Raw genomic sequence first — 18,210 nt, 5'->3', positions numbered from 1 at the left:
GTGGGGAAAGTCTTATCAGAGCAGCTTTGAAGGAGACAAGAGAAACTAGGAGAATGGAATGGAGGATGGGGCAAACTATCCCGGGAACAAGGTTTCCACGACAACAGAGATGCATGGGTATGATAAACGATTAAATGTGAGGAAAGCACACAGCCGGGGTAAATGTGGGCAAGTCTCACTGTAGCTCATCTACTCAGACACGAGAGACAGCAGTTGCTGGACTCTGAGACAACAAACAATCTGCTGGAGGAACCCAGTGAGTCAAGCAGCATCTGCGGGGGAAGGAAAGTGTCAACGTTGATAATTCCTTCCCCCCACCCCAACAGAAGCTGATTGGCCCACTGAGTTCCTCCAGCAGATTGTTCATTGCTGCTTCAGATGCAGATTCAGATTAGTTTCCTGTCACATACACCAGGGTGCGATGAAAGTCCTTGCTCGCGTGAAGTTCACAGAGTAAACAGTACACATGATAATAATAAATACAACAATAAATACAGTGACAAGTGCAAAAAGCAACAGACTGGTGCAAAGATTGTAGTGCAATCTGTAGTAGTGCAAAAAGAAACACTGAAGTGACAATAATGGAATAACCAAGAGATGTAGAGTTAAGAGTCTGAGAATATGGCAGCACCACCAGGAAAGCAGTGATATACTTATCCATATACATTGATATGTATGCGTACACTTGTTCATTGTCAGCCCTGGCTGTCGCTGAGGTAGCTGACGACAACACATCGGGGAAGGGCTGGGTGCAATGAACTGCTGGAGGAGAGAATCTTGCCAGTAAGGCACAAAGCCCCAGCCACAACCTTCCCTTCTTGCTGCAATGCAGTGTTAGCAACTCAATTTGCCTTCTCTCAATCACTAACGGTTAATGACGGCTACTGGTTTTTTGGAATACTTTTACTTTCCTGCAGCCTCGTTCCTCTTTGGTAACAGATAACAGTCGCATCCTCTTCTTGGGCAGTCCCTGGGGGTCGAGGATGACTTCCTTCCACTCCAATTCTGAGGTGGCTGATGAAGCTGGAGTGGACCCACAGACTGTGGTACGGGTGGACAGGGGCAGCTGGGTGGGGCAGGTGGTGCTGACCCCTTCAGCTGTCTTCACTGGGCTTCAGATGAAGATACTCGGGATTCTCAGCTCCATCCTGTTTCTCCTTCTCCGGTTTGAGTGACAATGCCCAATGATTTCTGTGCATCGGTGAAGATAGTAGCGGACTCAGCCCAATACATCGAGGGCACAGCCCACCCCACCATCAGAAGTATCTACAGGAGGCGCTGCCTCAAGAAGGCAACATCTGCCATCAAAGATCCCCACCATCCGGGCCGTGCCATCTTCTCGCAGCTACCATCGGGCAGGAGGTACAGAAGGCTGAAGTCCCACACCGCCAGGTTCAAGAACGGCTACTTCTCTTCAACCATTCGGTTCTTGAACAACCTGTACAATCTAAATCACTACCTCAGTTTAGCAACATTATGACCACTTTGATTACTTTGCACTACAATGGATTTTGTTTTTTTGTTCTAATTGTGTTCTTTCTTGTATAATTTATGTTTAGTTTATGTTTTTCTTGTGAATGTTGTGTCTCTGATGCTATGAGGCTGTGATGCTGCTGTAAGTAAGTTTTTCATTGCACTTGTGCATAGATGTACTTGTGTACATGACAATAAACTTGACTTTGACTTTGAGATGTTTCAAGGAAGCTTTGGGATGATCCTTGAATCATTTCTCTGTCAACCTGGTAATCTTTTGCTATGATGGAGATTGGAGTCAAGTGTCTGTCTCAATAATCTGATTTTGGAGGAGGAAATAGTGTGATCCACCCATTGGAAGTGTAATTAAAGTCTAGAAACTGGGGATACAGTTCAGATGAAGAGTCTTGACCTGAAACGTCAAACTGTCCATTTCCCTCCACAGGTGCTGCCTGACCCGCTGAGTTCCTCCAGTGTCTTATTTGTTGATGCTGCGTCTGGGAGAGAACAGTCATTGCTTCACTTATCCTACCAGTGGGTTTAGAAAATATTATGGAGAGTGTTAGTCGTCCTTCTCCAGTGCTTTGAGGTGCCTGCTGTATGTGGTCAATATTTCTAAAGCATGCAGGAAGGTGGCAATCACTAGTGCCCAGGAAGATGAAAACCTTCAAAGTTGGTTTGAAGATGAAGACCTCAAACTTGGCACAAAGGTGATTGTGCCAAGTTTGAGGTCTTCATCTTCAAACCTACTTTGGCACAAAGCTTGAGGCAATGGTCAATTCCATTATCAATGCCTGTTCTCGCTGGGAGGTGGCTCTTGGGATATGAGAGGTCACCCATGTCCTCCAGGATCTCATGATGGACCTTTATGGTTGGAGGAGGGTGTTGAACACTGGGTGAAAGTTGGTAGACAACCTTTGGTTTGAAAGAGTTCCATGTAAGGCCCATTCTCGTGTGTGCTTTAGTGAATGAGTTGACAATGACTTGGAGATCAGCCTCCGTATCTGAACATACATAAGAATTGACTGTTATTTTGATGATAGAGGTTGGGATGACCTTAGTTTTGAAGTGGAGGGGACTGACCTTGAGCAACTTCGCATTTATCCTATAGATTAGCTCCACTCCAGTGGAAAGCCTGTTGGAGCAAGAAAGATTGAGAGAAGGTTTGAGCATTGATATGGACCTTGTTGACCCAATTTTGCTTGTCATTACTTTGCAAACATAAGATGAAGATATATTTGAAAAGGATGTTCCACAGTTTCTGTCGATTCACACAACCAAAGGGGGTTGTAAGACCAAAAAAGATTGTAACGATGCTGCACTGTGCACTTCACTTGGAGTTGTTGTCTGGTGAACATCATGTCTTTAACCAGATGGAATCCAGACTGTGATTCATGGAGCAGCTCTTTGGCCATTGGGAGAGGCAGTTGAGAAAGACCCTGGCAATGATTCTCCTTGTGGAAGGCAGCAGGGGTGCCCTCAGCAGTCACCACGATTGGACGTGTCTCCTTCCTTGAAGTGGTCACCATCACAGCATCTCTGGTGTCCCTGACATGTCTCTACCTCCCAGACAAGGTCGAGAACTTGCAACTGGAGTTTCTTTCTGGCAAGGACACTGTTTGCCCTCGAGATCTTATTGTTCCTCAGTCGACATACGGCCTTTCAACTCCTTGTTGGCTCGGGGTGGCAGCAGGCTAGATAGATGTGGGAGTCAGGGCCAGTACGCCAAGGGTCTGACTAGTTTGATGTCTTTGTTCTGCCCCCCTCGATTCTCAGCACCCAATGTGTGGGCCCTACTGTTCTCGACAACGCTGAAGAATCTGTGCGTGTTGCAGTTATCAGCAAGGTGCTGGGTCTTCTGCACACTTTCCACCCATCAGCTGTGATTGGGATTTTTGTTGGACTTTGGTCTTCAAGCAGTGTGTTTGCCTTCATTGATCAGGGCATTGAGTTTAAGAGTTAGGAAGTCATGATGCAGCTGTATGAAACTTTTGTCAGGCCACATTCGGAGTACTGTGTGCAGTTCTGGTCGCCTCATTACAGGAAGGATGTGGAGGCTTTGGAAAGAGCGCAGAAGAGGTTTACCAAATTGCTTCCTGGATTAGAGGGTATTAGCTATATGGAGAGCTTGGACAAACTTGGGTTGTTTTCTCTGGAGTGTCGGAGGCTAAGGGGAGACCTGATAAAATTATGAGTGGTGTAAAGAGGGTAGACAGTCAAAATCTTTTTCCCAGGGTGGAAATGTCAAATACTGGAGAACATGCATTTAAACTGAGAGGGGAGGATGTTTGAAGATGACGTGGGGGGAATGTTGTTTTGCAGAGTGATATGTACCCTGGGAGGTGGTAGAAGCAGATATGATAGAGGTGTTTAAGATGCTTTTAGAAAGACATCTGGGTGTGCACAGAATGGAGGGATACGGATCATGTGCAGGCAGAAGGGGTTAGTTTAATTTGGCATCAAGTTTAGCACAGACATTATGGGCCGAAGGGCCTGTTCCTGTGCTGCACTGCTCTGAGTGCCTGTGGAGTTTTCAGCTCTCTGAGGAGTGCTGTAGTTCCTTGCTTTTGCATTTAATTCCAGCTCAGACCTCCCAAATGTTGTCATCAAACGAGTCCCGGTGTTTCTCCCACAGAAGCAGGGAGTCTGTTCATGGCGGTGATGATGATGAAGCTCAGATCACAACAGGCAGGGTGGATTTTCCTCCTGGCTGGGAGCCATCAGGGTTTGGAACCTCACCCATCAGACACGTGAGGTGTGGTTATACAACTTGTAAAAGACACTTGCCATTCTGTACACACTTTCTCCCTGTTACTTCTCTCTCCTCACAGTAGCGTAACGGTTAGCGTAACGGTTAGCGTAACGCTTTACAGCGCCAGCGACCCGGGTTCAATTCCTGCTGCTGTCTGTAAGGAGCTTTTACATTCTCCCTGTGTCTGCGTGGGTTTCCTCCGGCTGCTCTGATTTCCTCCCACATTCCAAAGGCGTACAGGTTAGGAAGTTGTGGGCATGCTATGTTGGCGCCGGAAGTGTGGCGACACTTGTGGGCTGGCCCCCAGTACACTCTACGCAAAAGATGCATTTCACTGTGTGTTTCGATATACTGTACATGTGACTAATAAAGATACCTATCTTACCTTATCACAGAAGAAGGTACCCCATGAGGCAACAGAAGGTGCCGGAGTAACTTGGGCTTCCAAGTTGGACATATCTGACTGGGTTTTGCAAAGTAATTCCTTGAGCTCGTTCTGGGGTTTGCCAGTCGACATCAAACCAGGAGTTAGGAAATGTTGTGTTTGTGCCTTCCAGCAAAACAAACCCCATAGCTCCACTGAAGTGTTGGTGTTGCAACCCTTGAGATTACACAGCTCGAGGTGGCTCCGGACTCCACCATAGGGGAAAACTGCCCTCTCCTTGTTTGAAATAACTTTGAATTAGTTTGCAGCTGCCATTTAATGATTAAACTGATCTTGCCTTGAGTTTCACCACTTTGGGCTGAGATCCATCTCCAGTCAGGTGTCCAACGGGAGCAGAGCCGAGGTGACTCGGGACCAGGGAATGGGCAGCTGACCAGTTCGGAGCCACGTCAGGTCCAGCAGCTGGTGGAAACCGGGACACCAAGCACCCAGCCAACAAAAGGTAGCTTCATTTAATTTTTTTAAAATAAGATTAACTAACTAAACTACAGTCAATAAAATCAAGTTTTCAAAGGTGGGAACGTGTGGGAATGGTTAAATTGTCAGATTAGACCTCCAGCTCAACCCCAGAGCCAGGAGTTCAAATCTCGCCTTTGTGACTGGGAATTTAAATTAAATACTCTGGAATTGAAAACAAACTCCCCCAGGTGTAGGTGAGCTATATTAAGGGTTGCCTTTTTTGTTTGGGAATCTTACCAGTCGGACTGAACTTGGACCACCACACCCGCCCCCCCCCCCCCCCCCCCCCACCAGCCCTTGGTGTTGGACCCCAGCTCCACTTGCACAGTCACTGAAAGTAAGTGTGAAGGTGCAGCAAGCAGATACAAAGGCAAGTGATACGTCAGCCTACATTGCAACAGGTTGTGTGTGCAAAAGCAAAAATGTCTTGCTGTAATGACACAGGGTCTTGGAGAGACCACATCCGGACTGAGTACTGTGCGCAGTTTTGGTTTCCTTATCTAAGAAAGGATGTGCATACTATTGAGCGAGTGGAGCAAAGGTTCACCAGACTGAGTCCTGTCCTCTGAAACAGCTAAACCTGCGTTCACTGGGGTTTAGAACAATGAGCAGAGATTTCACTGAAGTATAAAATGCTGACTGGGCTGTAACAGACTGGATGGCGGAGGATGTTTCTCCTGCTTGGTTGTCTAAATGTGGAGTCACAGAGTCGGGATAGGGAGTAACACATTTAGGACTGCGGTACATTGAGATAAGGAGAGATCAGTTCACTAGGGTGGTGAATCTATGGCGTCCTCGGCCACAGAGGCTGTAGAGGCTCAGGCACTGAATGTATTTAAAGAGAGAGAAAAATAGAGAGATTCCTAGATACAAAAAGCATCAAGGGGTATGGGGAGATGGGAGGATGATTAGAGGATCTGCCATGATCATATTGAGTGCTGGACCTGGGTCATCTGCTCCCAGAATTTGATTGCTTGGACTTTCACTTTACCTTCAGCTCTGAGGCTCTCAGCTCCTCCCTAAACATTTCTGCTTCCTTCTCTCTATAATCCCTGTCTCTCTGACCAAACTTTCGTTTAGAACATGTTCTAGTGAAATGCCTTGGCATATTTTGCCATAAAAAGGTCACTGAACAGATGCAAGTTATCCAATGGTAATTTTGTGGTATTGGCACATATCTATGTAACCCTTGCATGGGGTTTATTAATATCTATCCAACAGCAGTGTGGAGGAACAGAGGGATATTGGGGTTCATGTCCATGGATCCCTCAAGGTTGCAGCGTGGGTTGATGGGGTTGTTAAGAAGGCGTTATGGTGTGTTGGCCTTCATTAGTCAGGTATTGCGTTCAAGAGCCATGAGTTGATGTTGCAGCTCTATAGAACTCTGGTTAGACCACACTTGGAGTATTGTGTTCATTTCTGGTCACCTCATTATAGGAAGGATGTGGAAGCTTTAGAGAGGGTGCAGAGGAGATTTACCAGGATGTTGCCTGGATTGGAGAGCATGTCTTATGAGGATAGGTTGAGTGAGCTCGGGCTTTTCTCTTTGGAGAGAAGGAGGATGAGAGGTGGTTTGATAGAGGTGTACAAGATGATAAGAGGCATAGATCGAGTGTACAGTCAGAGACTTTTTCCCAGGGCGACAATGGCTAACAGGAGGTGCCATACTTTTAAGGTGATTGGAGGAAGGTATAAGGGGGATGTCAGGGGTAAGTTTTTTTACACAGAGGGTGGTGGGTGCATGGAACGCACTGACAGCAGAGGTTGTGGGGGCAGATACATTAGGGACATATAAGAGACTCTTAGATAGACACATGAATGATAGAAAAATGGGGGGACTATGTGGGAGGGAAGGGTTAGATAGATCTTAGAGCAGGCTAAAATGTTGGCACAACATTGTGGGCCGAAGGGCCTGTACTGAGCTGTAATGTTCTATGTTCTATCCCTCTTGCTTTCTTATTTACGTAGCAATAATAGAATATGCAAATATGTCTTCATAAGAAATTCATAGAAATGAAAATAGAACAGGTGGAAACACTAAGCAGGTCAGGCAGCATCTGTGGAGGGAGAAATGGGGTTAATGTTTCAGGTCAATGAAAATAGCATCCCAGAGAGAATGGTCCCTTTGGAGAAGAGGGGAACATGATGTCAGAAGTTGAGAAGAATGAATGTGAAGGGTTGGTGGGGTGGAAGGTGAAGAGGAGACATTCTATCCTGGTCCCCTCCATGGAGTCTGTCTACACTTCTTGCTGCCTCAGTAAAGCAGCCACCATAATCAAAGACCCCACCCACCCCGGACGTTCTCTCTTCTCCCCACTCCCATTGGGCAGAAGATACAAAAGCCTGAAAGCACGGACCACCAGCCTTAAGGACAGCTTCTATCCCGCTGTTATAAGACTATTGAACTGTCCCCTAGAACGACAAGATGGACTCTTGACCTCACAACCTACCTCATCATGACCTTGCACCTTATTGTCTGCCTGCACTGCACTTTCTCTGTAACTGTAACACTATATTCTGCATTCTGTTATTGGTTTTCCCTCGTACTACCTTGATGTGGTGAAATGATCTGTATGGATGGCATGCAAAACAAGTTTTTCATGGTACATGTGACAATAATAAACCAATTTACCAATTTGGTTGTGGGAGCAGGGAATGGGGTGAGATCAGTGGAAATGGACTGAGTACAGCTGAGGGCTGAGGTGGAGGAGAGTCCAGTGTTGAGGAGGGAAGGAAGTGGTTCAGGGAGCACTGGTGCGGAATGCTCCCCCGTCAGAACAGATACAAAGAGAAACTGCAAAAATAAAGTCCTTGCAGGAAGGAAGGCCGGAGAAACTGTGGTTGGCGTTGGGGGAGGGTTTGTGGCTGTGTGCTCCTGGTGGAGACTAATTGCCAGTCCGGGTCCTGAAATAGAGACAGGGAGGCTGTTGAAACATTGGAGACGGGCCGTGTGAAAGTGAGAGCTGGCTGGAAACTGGCAGAAAAGGAAATGGGATCTTCCGGTTCAAGGCGACAGTGGGAAATAGCACCAGCCGTCATGAGTGTCCCAGGAAAGGCAGTGAGAGAGCGTCCCGAGTAGGAATGAAACAATCGGCTACTGACCGCAGAACTCAAAGTGGAGTTTATTGCCATACGCACAAGTACATGTCTGCACGGGTGCAGTGAAAAGCTTACCTGCAGCAGCATCACAGGCACACAGCACCAGACACACAACATTCACAAGAAAAACAAACTAAACATAAACACAATTAAACATAAACATAAACCGGGTTGTGCCGGTTGGTTCAAGAACCGACTGGTTGAAGGGAAGCAGCTGTTCCTGAACCTGGTGGTGTGGGACTTCAGGCTTCTGTACCTCCTGCCCGATGGTAGTTGCGAGAAGTCTGCAAGAGAGTTTAGCCTCTTGTTAAATATTCCCAACATTAACTCAAACGTGATTGAAAATACAAGTGCAGGGTTTCATTCATAGCAATGCCTCTTCTAACTGGCACTATTGCTTCAGTATTAACATAAAATATGGCTTGGGTGGAAGAACACGACAATAACAATACTTAACGACAGGTTTGCTTGATGACACCTGATGCATTACTAAGGTGACCCTTATTGTTCTTTCTCTCTGTAATTAAAACTGATGTGTACCCATGCAGATGTGCGGGTTGTTAGATTAATACTGTCTGTTACCTGTCGTGGAGGCAGAAAGTAGGAGAATTGGGGCAATGGGTGTGAAAGGAAAGGTTAGACAAAAATAAATGGGGGAATTGGATTGATGGGATTGCTCAGCGAGCAAGCATAGACCCAATGGACCAATATGTTGTAAGGAAATATAATATGAAAGTATAAAAGATTAAGAACACTACAGTTGTTGGATGTGATATTTGCTTATTTAATGTATTTTGTTATTTTCTGTCTTTCAGATGTCTGACTCTGAGACAGCCGTCCCGAGGAAACCCTCACTGAGCGACGCCCAGGTGGTGGAGTTGGTCGGACGGTTGTACAGCCTGGAGGTCTCAGAGGTTCAACCGATGCCCAGTTACAGGGACCAGAACTTCCGTGTCCTGGTACCTGAGCCCCAGGGGAGTGGGGATCACACGAAGAGCTACGTCCTCAAAGTGCTGAACGCGGTCGACAGCCAAGACGCAGATTTGGCGGAAGCGCAAACGCAAGTCATGATGTTCTTGAACCAGAAAGGTTTTCCCTCCTCCACACCCATCCCAACCACTGACGGAAGGATTATGTCACTGGAGACAATCAGTGGGTATCAGTTATTGGTTCTTATGCATTGACTTTCGTTAATCAATCATACATCCCTTGGAAAATTTGAAATTTGTTTTATTTATATAATAGTCCACATTTTCATAATTCACTAAAAACACTGAAACACATTGGAAACATCAGATTTTTCAGTAAGATTAGGCAAGAAAGTTGTGCTCTTATATTTTGCAGGTTGTGGCCAGGAATATAAGACCCACATAGTCCGCTTGCTGACCTACTTACCAGGAACTCCACTGCAGAAAATCCCTGCAGACCCACAGACCTTGTACAAAGTCGGGCGAACTCTTGCTCAGATTAACAAGGTTCTGAAAGTAAGTCCACGTATTCCGCCTCCAGCCATCTTCTAAGTAAGCCGTGTTTGTCTGTGATACCAGTCAGTCTGTTTGTGTGGTTCTAATCAAAGCGCCATCCTGTGGTAACAGATCAAACCTACTTTGGACATCCGAGCTTGAAACAATAAATACATTTTGAAGCAATTTGTTGAAAAGGCATCCTTGTTATTTAGGGTTTTGGGGCATTTTTACGTGATGCCTGATATTAAGCAGAAAAAGGAAATGCTAGAAATACTCAGCAGGTCAGCCAGCATTTGTGGAGTGAGAAACTGAGTTATTGATATAGCTTTATTATTGCCACATGCAGTGAAATGTTTTTGTTTTGCGTTCCATCCAAGGTAGATCATGCCACACATAAGTACATTGAGGTATAAAAAGAAAACAGAATGCAGAATATAGTGTTGTAGTCACAGGAAGGAGATAGGGAGCTTAGTGAAATGCTGTCATGACAACAACCTTTGCCTCAGTGTCAACAAAACAAAAGAGCTGGTCATTGACTTCAGGAAAGGGGGCGGTGTACATGCACCTGTCTGCATCAATGGTTCTGAGGTCAAGAGGGTTGAGAGCTTCAAGTTCCTGGGAGTGAACATCACCAACAGCCTGTCCTAGTCAAATCATGTAGATGCCACAGCCAAGAAAGCTCACCAGCGCCTCTACTTCCTCAGGAGGCTAAAGAAATTTGGTTTGTCCCCTTTGACTCTCACCAACTTTTACCGATGCCCCTATCTGGATGTATCATGGCTTGGTACGGCAACTGCTCTGCCCAGGACTACAAGAAACTGCAGAGAGTTGTGGACACTGCCCAGTGCATCACGGAAACCAGCCTCCCCTCCTTGGACTCTGTCTTTACCTCTCGTTGTCTTGGTGTAGCAGCCAGCATAATCAAAGACCCCACCCACCCGGGACATTCTCTCTTCTCTCCTCTTCCATCGGGTAGAAGATACAGGAGCCTGAGGGCACATATCACCAGGTTCAAGGACAGCTTCTACCCCACGGTGATAAGACAATTGAACAGTTCCTTTACACGATGAGATGGACTCTGACCTCACGATCTACCTTGTTGTGACCTTGCACCTTATTGCACTGCACTTTCTTCTGTAGCTGTGACACTTTACTCTGTACTGTTATTGTTTTTACCTGTACTACATCAATGCACTCTGTACTGACTCAATGTAACTGCACTGCGTAATGAATTGACCTGTACGATCGGTTTGTAAGACAAGTTTTTCACTGTACCTCGGTACAAGTGACAATAATAAACCAATACCAATACCAATAGAAAGTGCAGTGCAGGCAGACAAATAAAGTACAAAGGCCACGATGAGGTAGGTTAGGAGATCAATCCTTAGCATATGAGAACTCCGTTCAAGGATCTGATAACAGTGGGATAGAAGCTGTCCTTGAGCCTGGTGCTTTTGTATCCTCTGTCCTATGGGAGAGGGGAGAAGAGAGAATGACCAGGGTGAGAGGGGTCCTTGATTATGTTGGCTGCTTTCCTGAGGCAGTGGGAAGTGTAGATGGAGTCAATTAAGGGAACGCTGGTTTTAGTGATTTTCTGGGCTGTGTTCACAACTCTCTGCAAGTTAATGTTTCAGGTCAAAGACACTTCGTCACAACGTTTTTGTCAAATAATTGAAATTTATAAAGATTTGGATATTTCATATTTTTCCTTTTTTTGTATGAAAGAAAGATGGAAAGTGTTCAATTAACCCCTTGCTGCATTTGAAACCAGCCAGATCTTTCATTGTGTAACTTTTACAGTCCACCATAAGCTTTCATCAACAGATGATGGACATAGTGGAAGAGTAGCTACCTATCAATGTGAGCCTTTAGGCGAAAGGAGCAGCCAATGGAAAATTGAGCTGGGAACACTTGTATTGAACTTCTGGCTGTGTAGAGTGAGTTAACCTCACAGTTCCTGTTGTCTAAAGTGTAGTGATCTGTTCGTTTTGACCAACTTGAGTGATCTGTCCCCTACAACAATAATGAACACTGTCAGTATCTGACCCACCATTGGTGCTAAATTTGTATAGGAAGGCAGAATTCTACAGCACTTACATCACAATCTACCTTGTTGTGACCTTGCACCTTATTGCACTGCACTTTCTCTGTAGCTGTGACACTTTACTCTGTACTGTTATTGTTTTTACCTGTACTAAATCAATGCACTCTGTACTAAACCAATGTAACTGCACTGTGTAATGAATTGACCTGTACGATCCGTATGCAAGACGCAATTGGTTTATTATTATCACTTGTACCGAGGTACAGAGAAAAACTTGTCTTTTTCTCTGTACCTCGGTACAAGTGACAATAATAAACCAATTCCAATAGCAATACCAAAAGTTGCCTCTAAACAGGGTTGGTGCATTGGTGGTATGGAAGTGAATGTAATGGACTTGTCCAATTATTAGGAATTCCAGCACCCCACCCTGAGGAGCCTGCAGCGAGATTCTTTCATCTGGAATGTTTCAAATATTGACCAGCTGAAGAAGTACCTGTATGCAGTGAGGGATGACAGTGATCGCCAAGCTGTGGAGCAAATTATCCAGCAAACTATGGAGAATGTACTTCCAAATACCAGCAACTTTCGTGAAAGTAAGTGTCTATCTCTCTTGGCATCAAGGCTTGCAGGGTGGGACTTCAGATGAAATGGACAGTTGTGGAAAACGGGTGGTATTAGTAGGCCAAGGTGGACCTGCTGCACCTTCTGACCACAGGGAACAATGGAATGGAATATGCTGCTTAGACAACTGTCCTGCCTGATGCTAACCATTCAGAGTCATAGAGTCATACAGCATGGAAACAGGTCCTTTGGCCCAACTCACCCATGCCAACCAAGTTGCCCATCTAAACTAGTCCCATTTGCCTGTATTTGGGCCAAACCCCTCTAAATCTTTCCTATCCATGAACCTGTCCAAATGTCTTTCAGATGTTGTTAATGGACCCACCTCTACCACTTGCTCTGGCAACTGGTTCCATATATGCATCACCCTCTGTGTGAAGAAGTTGCCCTTCAGGTCCTTTTAAATCTTACCCCTCTCAAAAGACTGTGTGCATTTACCCTATCTGTACCCCCTTATAATTTTATGCATCCCTATAAGGTCACTCCTCAGTCTTCTACGTTCCAAGGAATAAAGTCCTAGCCTGCCCAACCTCTCCCTATAACTCAGGCCCTTGAGTCCTGGCAACATTCTCATAAATCTTCTTTGCACTCTTTCCAGCTTAATGACATCTCTCCTTATCTTATCTTATCTTATCTTAGCGTGACCAAAACTGTACACAATACTCCAGGTACGGCCTCACCAATGTCACATACAACTGCAACATGAACATCGTCAGTCTCTGACCCACCATTGGCGCTAAATTTGTATAGAAAGGCAGAATTCTGCAGCATTTCTCTTGAAGTTACCTCTAAACAGGGTTAGTGCGTTGGTGGTACGGAGGTGAATGTAATGGACTTGTCCAATTATTAGGAATTCCAACACCCCACCATGAGGAGTCTCCAGCGAGATTCTTTCATCTGGAATGTTTCAAACATTCACCAGCTGAACAAGTACCTACTCAGTGCCCTGACTGATGAAAGCCAGCGTGCCAAATGCCTCCTTCTCCACTCTGGCTACTTGTGATGCCACTTTCAGGGGACCATGTACTTGTACTCCTTGGTCCCTCTATTTTGTCCAACAGCTAATACCACTACTGTACTTACTAATAGTAACATGTTCCATGTGAGGCTGTGAGAAGGCAAAAGGAACTTTCCACCATCCAAGTTGGTTTCTACTTGTTAATTGATGTGGTTTTTAATCCCTGTTGGGGTATGATGGTGGCACAGCAGTTAAATTACCAGACTAGTGATCCCACCTCCAACCGTCCTCTCTCAGCTGACGAATCAATGCTGCTCCATGTTGGACAGCTCTTGGGAGAAGCACTGAAAGAAACAGGGGCACCGAAGGCACTCGGGGGTGAGGATCTCAATGTCCATCACTGAGAGTAGTTTGATAGCAGCACCACTGACTGAGCTGATTGAATCCTGAAGGACATCACTGCCAGATTAAAACTGCAATAGGTAGTGAGTTAACCAACACTACTTGACCTCATCCTCACTAATTTACCTATGGCCGAAGCATCTGTCTGTGATAGCATTGGTGGTAATGACCAATACACAGTCCTCACGGAGGCAGCCCCATCTTCACGCCAAGGACACTCGAAACGGAATTGACTTAGAACAGCAAACAATCTGCTGGAGGAACTCAGTGGGTCGAGCAGCAGCTGTGGGAGGAAGGGAACAGTCGACCCTGAATCCTGTCCTGATGCAGGGTCTCGACCTGAACCACCGACAATTCCTTTCCTCCCACAGACGCCGCTCGACCCGCTGAGTTCCTCCAGCAGATTGTGTGTTGCTCCAGATCCCAGCATCTGCAGCCTCTCACGTCTCCATCGACATAGAATCGGTCTGACAGCCCAAACTGAGCATCCATGAGGCACTGTAGACCACGGGCAGTAGTAGAGTTGTACACCAGCATACTCTGTAACCTCATGGCCTGACGCATCTCTCACACTCAATCCAGGTGGTCAGCCCTGGTTCAGAGAGGAGCATATATTTCCTTTTAGTGACAGATGATACAATTATGCAACATTTGTGTCTTGAACAGGTGTTAATCACGGAGACTTCAGTCACACCAACGTTTTAGTGCAGCCTCTTCTTTCATCAGCTGATCGCTCTAACCCAGGCCACCGGCAGCAGGAGTTGGACATTTCTGGTATCCTGGACTTCGGTAACATGAGCTGTGGTTACTATGTGTGTGATGTGGCCATATGTATAATGTACATGATGCTGGAGAACAGTGATCCCATGCGTGTTGGGGGCCACGTTCTCACGGGCTTCGAGAGTGTGATCCCTTTATCTCGCCAGGAGAGGGATGCCTTGTACTTGCTGGTTCTTTGCAGGTTTTCTCAGTCGCTGGTTTTAGCACAGTACGCTGTTCAGCTTTACCCAGACAATGAAGAGTACCTTCTCACCACATCAAGAACTGGCTGGAAGCTTTTGCACCAACTCTGGCAGCTGGGTAAAGAAGCAGTGGAGAAGGTTTGGTTTGAGACGGCCGAGTCCTACCTCACTCTGTGACACCCCCCCTGGTTCTGAGGAGACCCAGGCATGACAGCCTCTTGAAGGATGCCCACGTATTTAAGAGAAACATCACTAAAATACAATCAGGGCAACACATCCACCTCCTGAAATTATATCACTGCTCTGTTAGTAAAATTTAGACTGGTTTTCAAACCATCAGGTCTGCCTTTCTGTCACTTTAGAAACTGCAACTGATTTAACAGGCCAACCTGTCTACAGTCACTCACTCCAGAATCTGCCTTGCCCAAACCTGAATTGGTGTATCCAGCCACCGTGAGGTGGGACACTTGGTGAATGGTCTCACTGACCTCCGAGTCTGATTGTCCTGCAGATACCGGAGACCAGTTCACAGCATTAGTCTCTAAATCACATACAATTGCTAAGTACATAATGGGTGATCTTTCCAGCAGGTTTGGGTTTGTAGAAATTCTACCAAAACTCCTCGGGACATTGATTTCTGGTGATTTTGGACTGAGTTACTTATACTGTGGGTAGCTGAATTGTCACCCAAGGATCTGCAGTGAAATGCTCTCTGAGGACTAATTAGCACAAGATGATCATACTGTGCAGTAGTTAGGGGAGATTCTTCTCCTTGATAGTCTGTTTCCCGAAGATTTTCCTTCCTGGAGTAACTTCAGATTTCATTTGTCTCCTATTTCAGCTCCACCTGGCGCCTCTTGTCATTCAGCAGCCTTTGCCGATCTCTCCCAAGGAGCCCCACCCCCCACTTCCATCATCAGTCCTGCTCCCCTCCATCCATCCCCGCTTCGCAGCTTCAAACTCCTTAACTTTTCCCAGTTCCAGTGAAAGATCATCGACATGAAATGTTAACTCTCTTTTCCACTGTGGTATTTCCAGCATTTTAAAATTTTTATTTCTTTTTATATCATCCAGTTATGGACAGATATGGTGCTGGGGCGGATATGGTGCTGGGATGGATATGGTGCTGGGGCGGATATGGTGCTGGGGCGGATATGGTGCTGGGACGGATATGGTGCTGGGGCGGATATGGTGCTGGGATGGATATGGTGCTGGGGCGGATATGGTGCTGGGGCGGATATGGTGCTGGGACGGATATGGTGCTGGGGCGGATATGGTGCTGGGACGGATATGGTGCTGGGATGGATATGGTGCTGGGGCGGATATGGTGCTGGGACGGATATGGTGCTGGGATGGATATGGTGCTGGGGCGGATATGATATGGACAAAGATCATGATATAGAACAATACAGCACAATACAGGCCCTTCAGCCCACCATGTTATGCTGACCTTTAAACCACGCCTAAGGCTATCTAACCCCTTCCTCCCACATATCCCCCTATTTTAAATTCCTCCATATGCTTATCTAACAATCTCTTGAATTTGACCAACATACCTGCCTCCACCACCACCCTGGATATGGATGGATAGGATGAGACGGCACTCCTGGTGCTACCACCCAAAACCCTGAAAGACATGGAAATATAATCATTCTAAAACATGAGTTGTGTATACATTTTATGTTGTAATTTCTGTACCCAGGATGATTAAAATGTGATCAACAATGTTCAGTTATTGAAAGTCCTGTTTCCTTTCCCTTGAGATTACAGTGAGCTGCCTGCTGCAGAGAATTACATGAGAGTGCTGAATATTTCTAAGTTTCCCTGATGTGTCCAAGTTGGTATCAGAAGATGCAGTGCAGTGAAGTGATTTTATTACTGGTTAAAGGTTGTAGTGGAGGCTGATTCAAAAGGGGAGCTAGATCAAAAAGGAAAGGATTTGTAGGGATATGTGGAGAGAGTGGGACAGGTCGGATTGCTGTTCCGTAGAGCTGGTGGGGACTTGTTGGTCTGAGTGACCTATTCTCGTGCTGAAAGCACTCTGTGATTCAGTAATCAATGGGGAGATGACAACCAGTGCATCCACTCTCTTCATCGTCACCTCTTTCAAAACATTGGTCATCAAATCCCTTGAATTTATAGCAGTTCAAAATATGATTTTCCAGACAATCGGATGTGATGTTGTTAGCACTCCAACACCATTTTAATTCACTTTTTTAAGAAGATGTCGCACAGCAACATTTCAGTGAACCCGACAAGTTTCAAGGGAATGCGGCCAGCAGAAGCTGGTGAGATTAAAGGGAGTGCAGGAACTGGGGCCCCAGTGAGCGAAGGGAGATCATTGGAACTGGGACCCAGTGAGCGGGAATTGCAAACATCACCAGGTGAGCCAGATGCCGAACCATTGGGATTCCTGATCGCAGATGATCAGAGTTGTACTGTAATATGTTACTCCATCAGGTGTCAGGTGATCTTCAAAGGTACAGAATGCCTGGTGACGGTGGTTTGCCTCTCCACATCTCCGGTAGTGGTCACATTATTGAATGCATCTTCCTTAAAAGATTCATATACAAGGAACCACACCTCCTCAGGAAGGTAATTAATCAACAACTCCTGATTTAAACTTAACTTCATACTAATGCCTGTAGGAGAATTATACCCACATGATTTAATCCATTCTGAAAATCAGAATCAGGTTTATTATCTCTGACATATGTTGTGAAATCTGTTGTTTCGTGGCAGCAGTACAGTGCAAGACATAAAAGTTACTATAAGTTACAAAATAAATATATAGCGCAAAAGTGTTCATGGGTTCATGGACCGTTCAGTAATATGATAGCAGAGGGGAAGAAGCTGTTCCTGAAACATTGAGTGTGGGTCTTCAAGCTCCCGTACCTCCTCCCCGATGGCAGTAACGTGAAGAGGGCATGTGCCAGGTAGTGAGGGTCCTTAATGATGGATGCCACCTTCTTGAGGCACCGCCTCCTGAAGATGTCCTCGATGGCGGGGAGGGTTGTGCCCGTGATGGAGCTGGCTGAGCCTACAACCCTCTGCAGCCTCTTTCGATCCTGCCCATTGGAGTCTCCATACCAGGTGGTGATGCAACCAGTCAGAATGCTCTCCACCATACAGCTGTAGAAATTTGCAAGAGTCTTTGCTGACATACCAAATCTCCTCAAACTCCTAATGAAATAGAGCTGCTGGCGTGCCTTCTTCATGACTGCATCAATGTGTTGGGTCCAGGATAGATCCCCTGAGATGTTGACACCCAGGAAGTTGAAGCTGCTCCACCTTTCCTCCACAGACCCCTCAATGAGGACTAGTGCGTGTTCTCCCGACTTCCCCTTCCTGAAGTCCACAACCAATTCCTTGGTCTTGCTGACACTGAGCGTGAGGTTGTGGTGAACCACTCAACCAGCCGATCTATCTCAGTCCTGTACACCTCCTCATTGCCGTTGAGATTCTGCCAACAACAGTGGTGTCATCGTTGAATTTATAGATGGCGTTTGAGCTGTGCCTAGCTACACAG

General features: G+C 46.0%; 1 protein-coding gene across 3 annotated transcripts; it reads left to right on the top strand.

Moving 5' to 3' along the window:
* Positions 1 to 4,955: 4,955 nt before the first annotated feature.
* LOC127585141 (hydroxylysine kinase-like) lies at positions 4,956 to 16,458 on the top strand. 3 transcript variants are annotated; one of them, XM_052042349.1, is made up of 5 exons: positions 4,956 to 5,112; positions 9,044 to 9,380; positions 9,573 to 9,712; positions 12,148 to 12,331; positions 14,386 to 16,453. In XM_052042349.1, exons 2-5 carry the CDS (start codon positions 9,044 to 9,046, stop codon positions 14,856 to 14,858), a joined length of 1,134 nt encoding a protein of 377 aa, XP_051898309.1. In that variant the 5' UTR covers positions 4,956 to 5,112; the 3' UTR covers positions 14,859 to 16,453. The 3 variants fall into 3 exon arrangements, with proteins under 3 accessions (XP_051898309.1, XP_051898308.1, XP_051898311.1); XM_052042348.1 differs by lacking the exon at positions 4,956 to 5,112 and adding an exon at positions 8,469 to 8,497 and having other exon boundaries at positions 14,386 to 16,458; XM_052042351.1 differs by lacking the exon at positions 4,956 to 5,112 and adding an exon at positions 8,622 to 8,722 and having other exon boundaries at positions 14,386 to 16,457.
* Positions 16,459 to 18,210: the final 1,752 nt, after the last annotated feature.

The sequence above is a fragment of the Pristis pectinata genome, chromosome 32, assembly GCF_009764475.1.
Source record: "Pristis pectinata isolate sPriPec2 chromosome 32, sPriPec2.1.pri, whole genome shotgun sequence".
NCBI classification, from domain to species: Eukaryota; Metazoa; Chordata; class Chondrichthyes; order Rhinopristiformes; family Pristidae; genus Pristis; species Pristis pectinata.
Note: the sequence above shows the minus strand (reverse complement) of the source record. Positions and strands in the feature narration are given on the sequence as shown.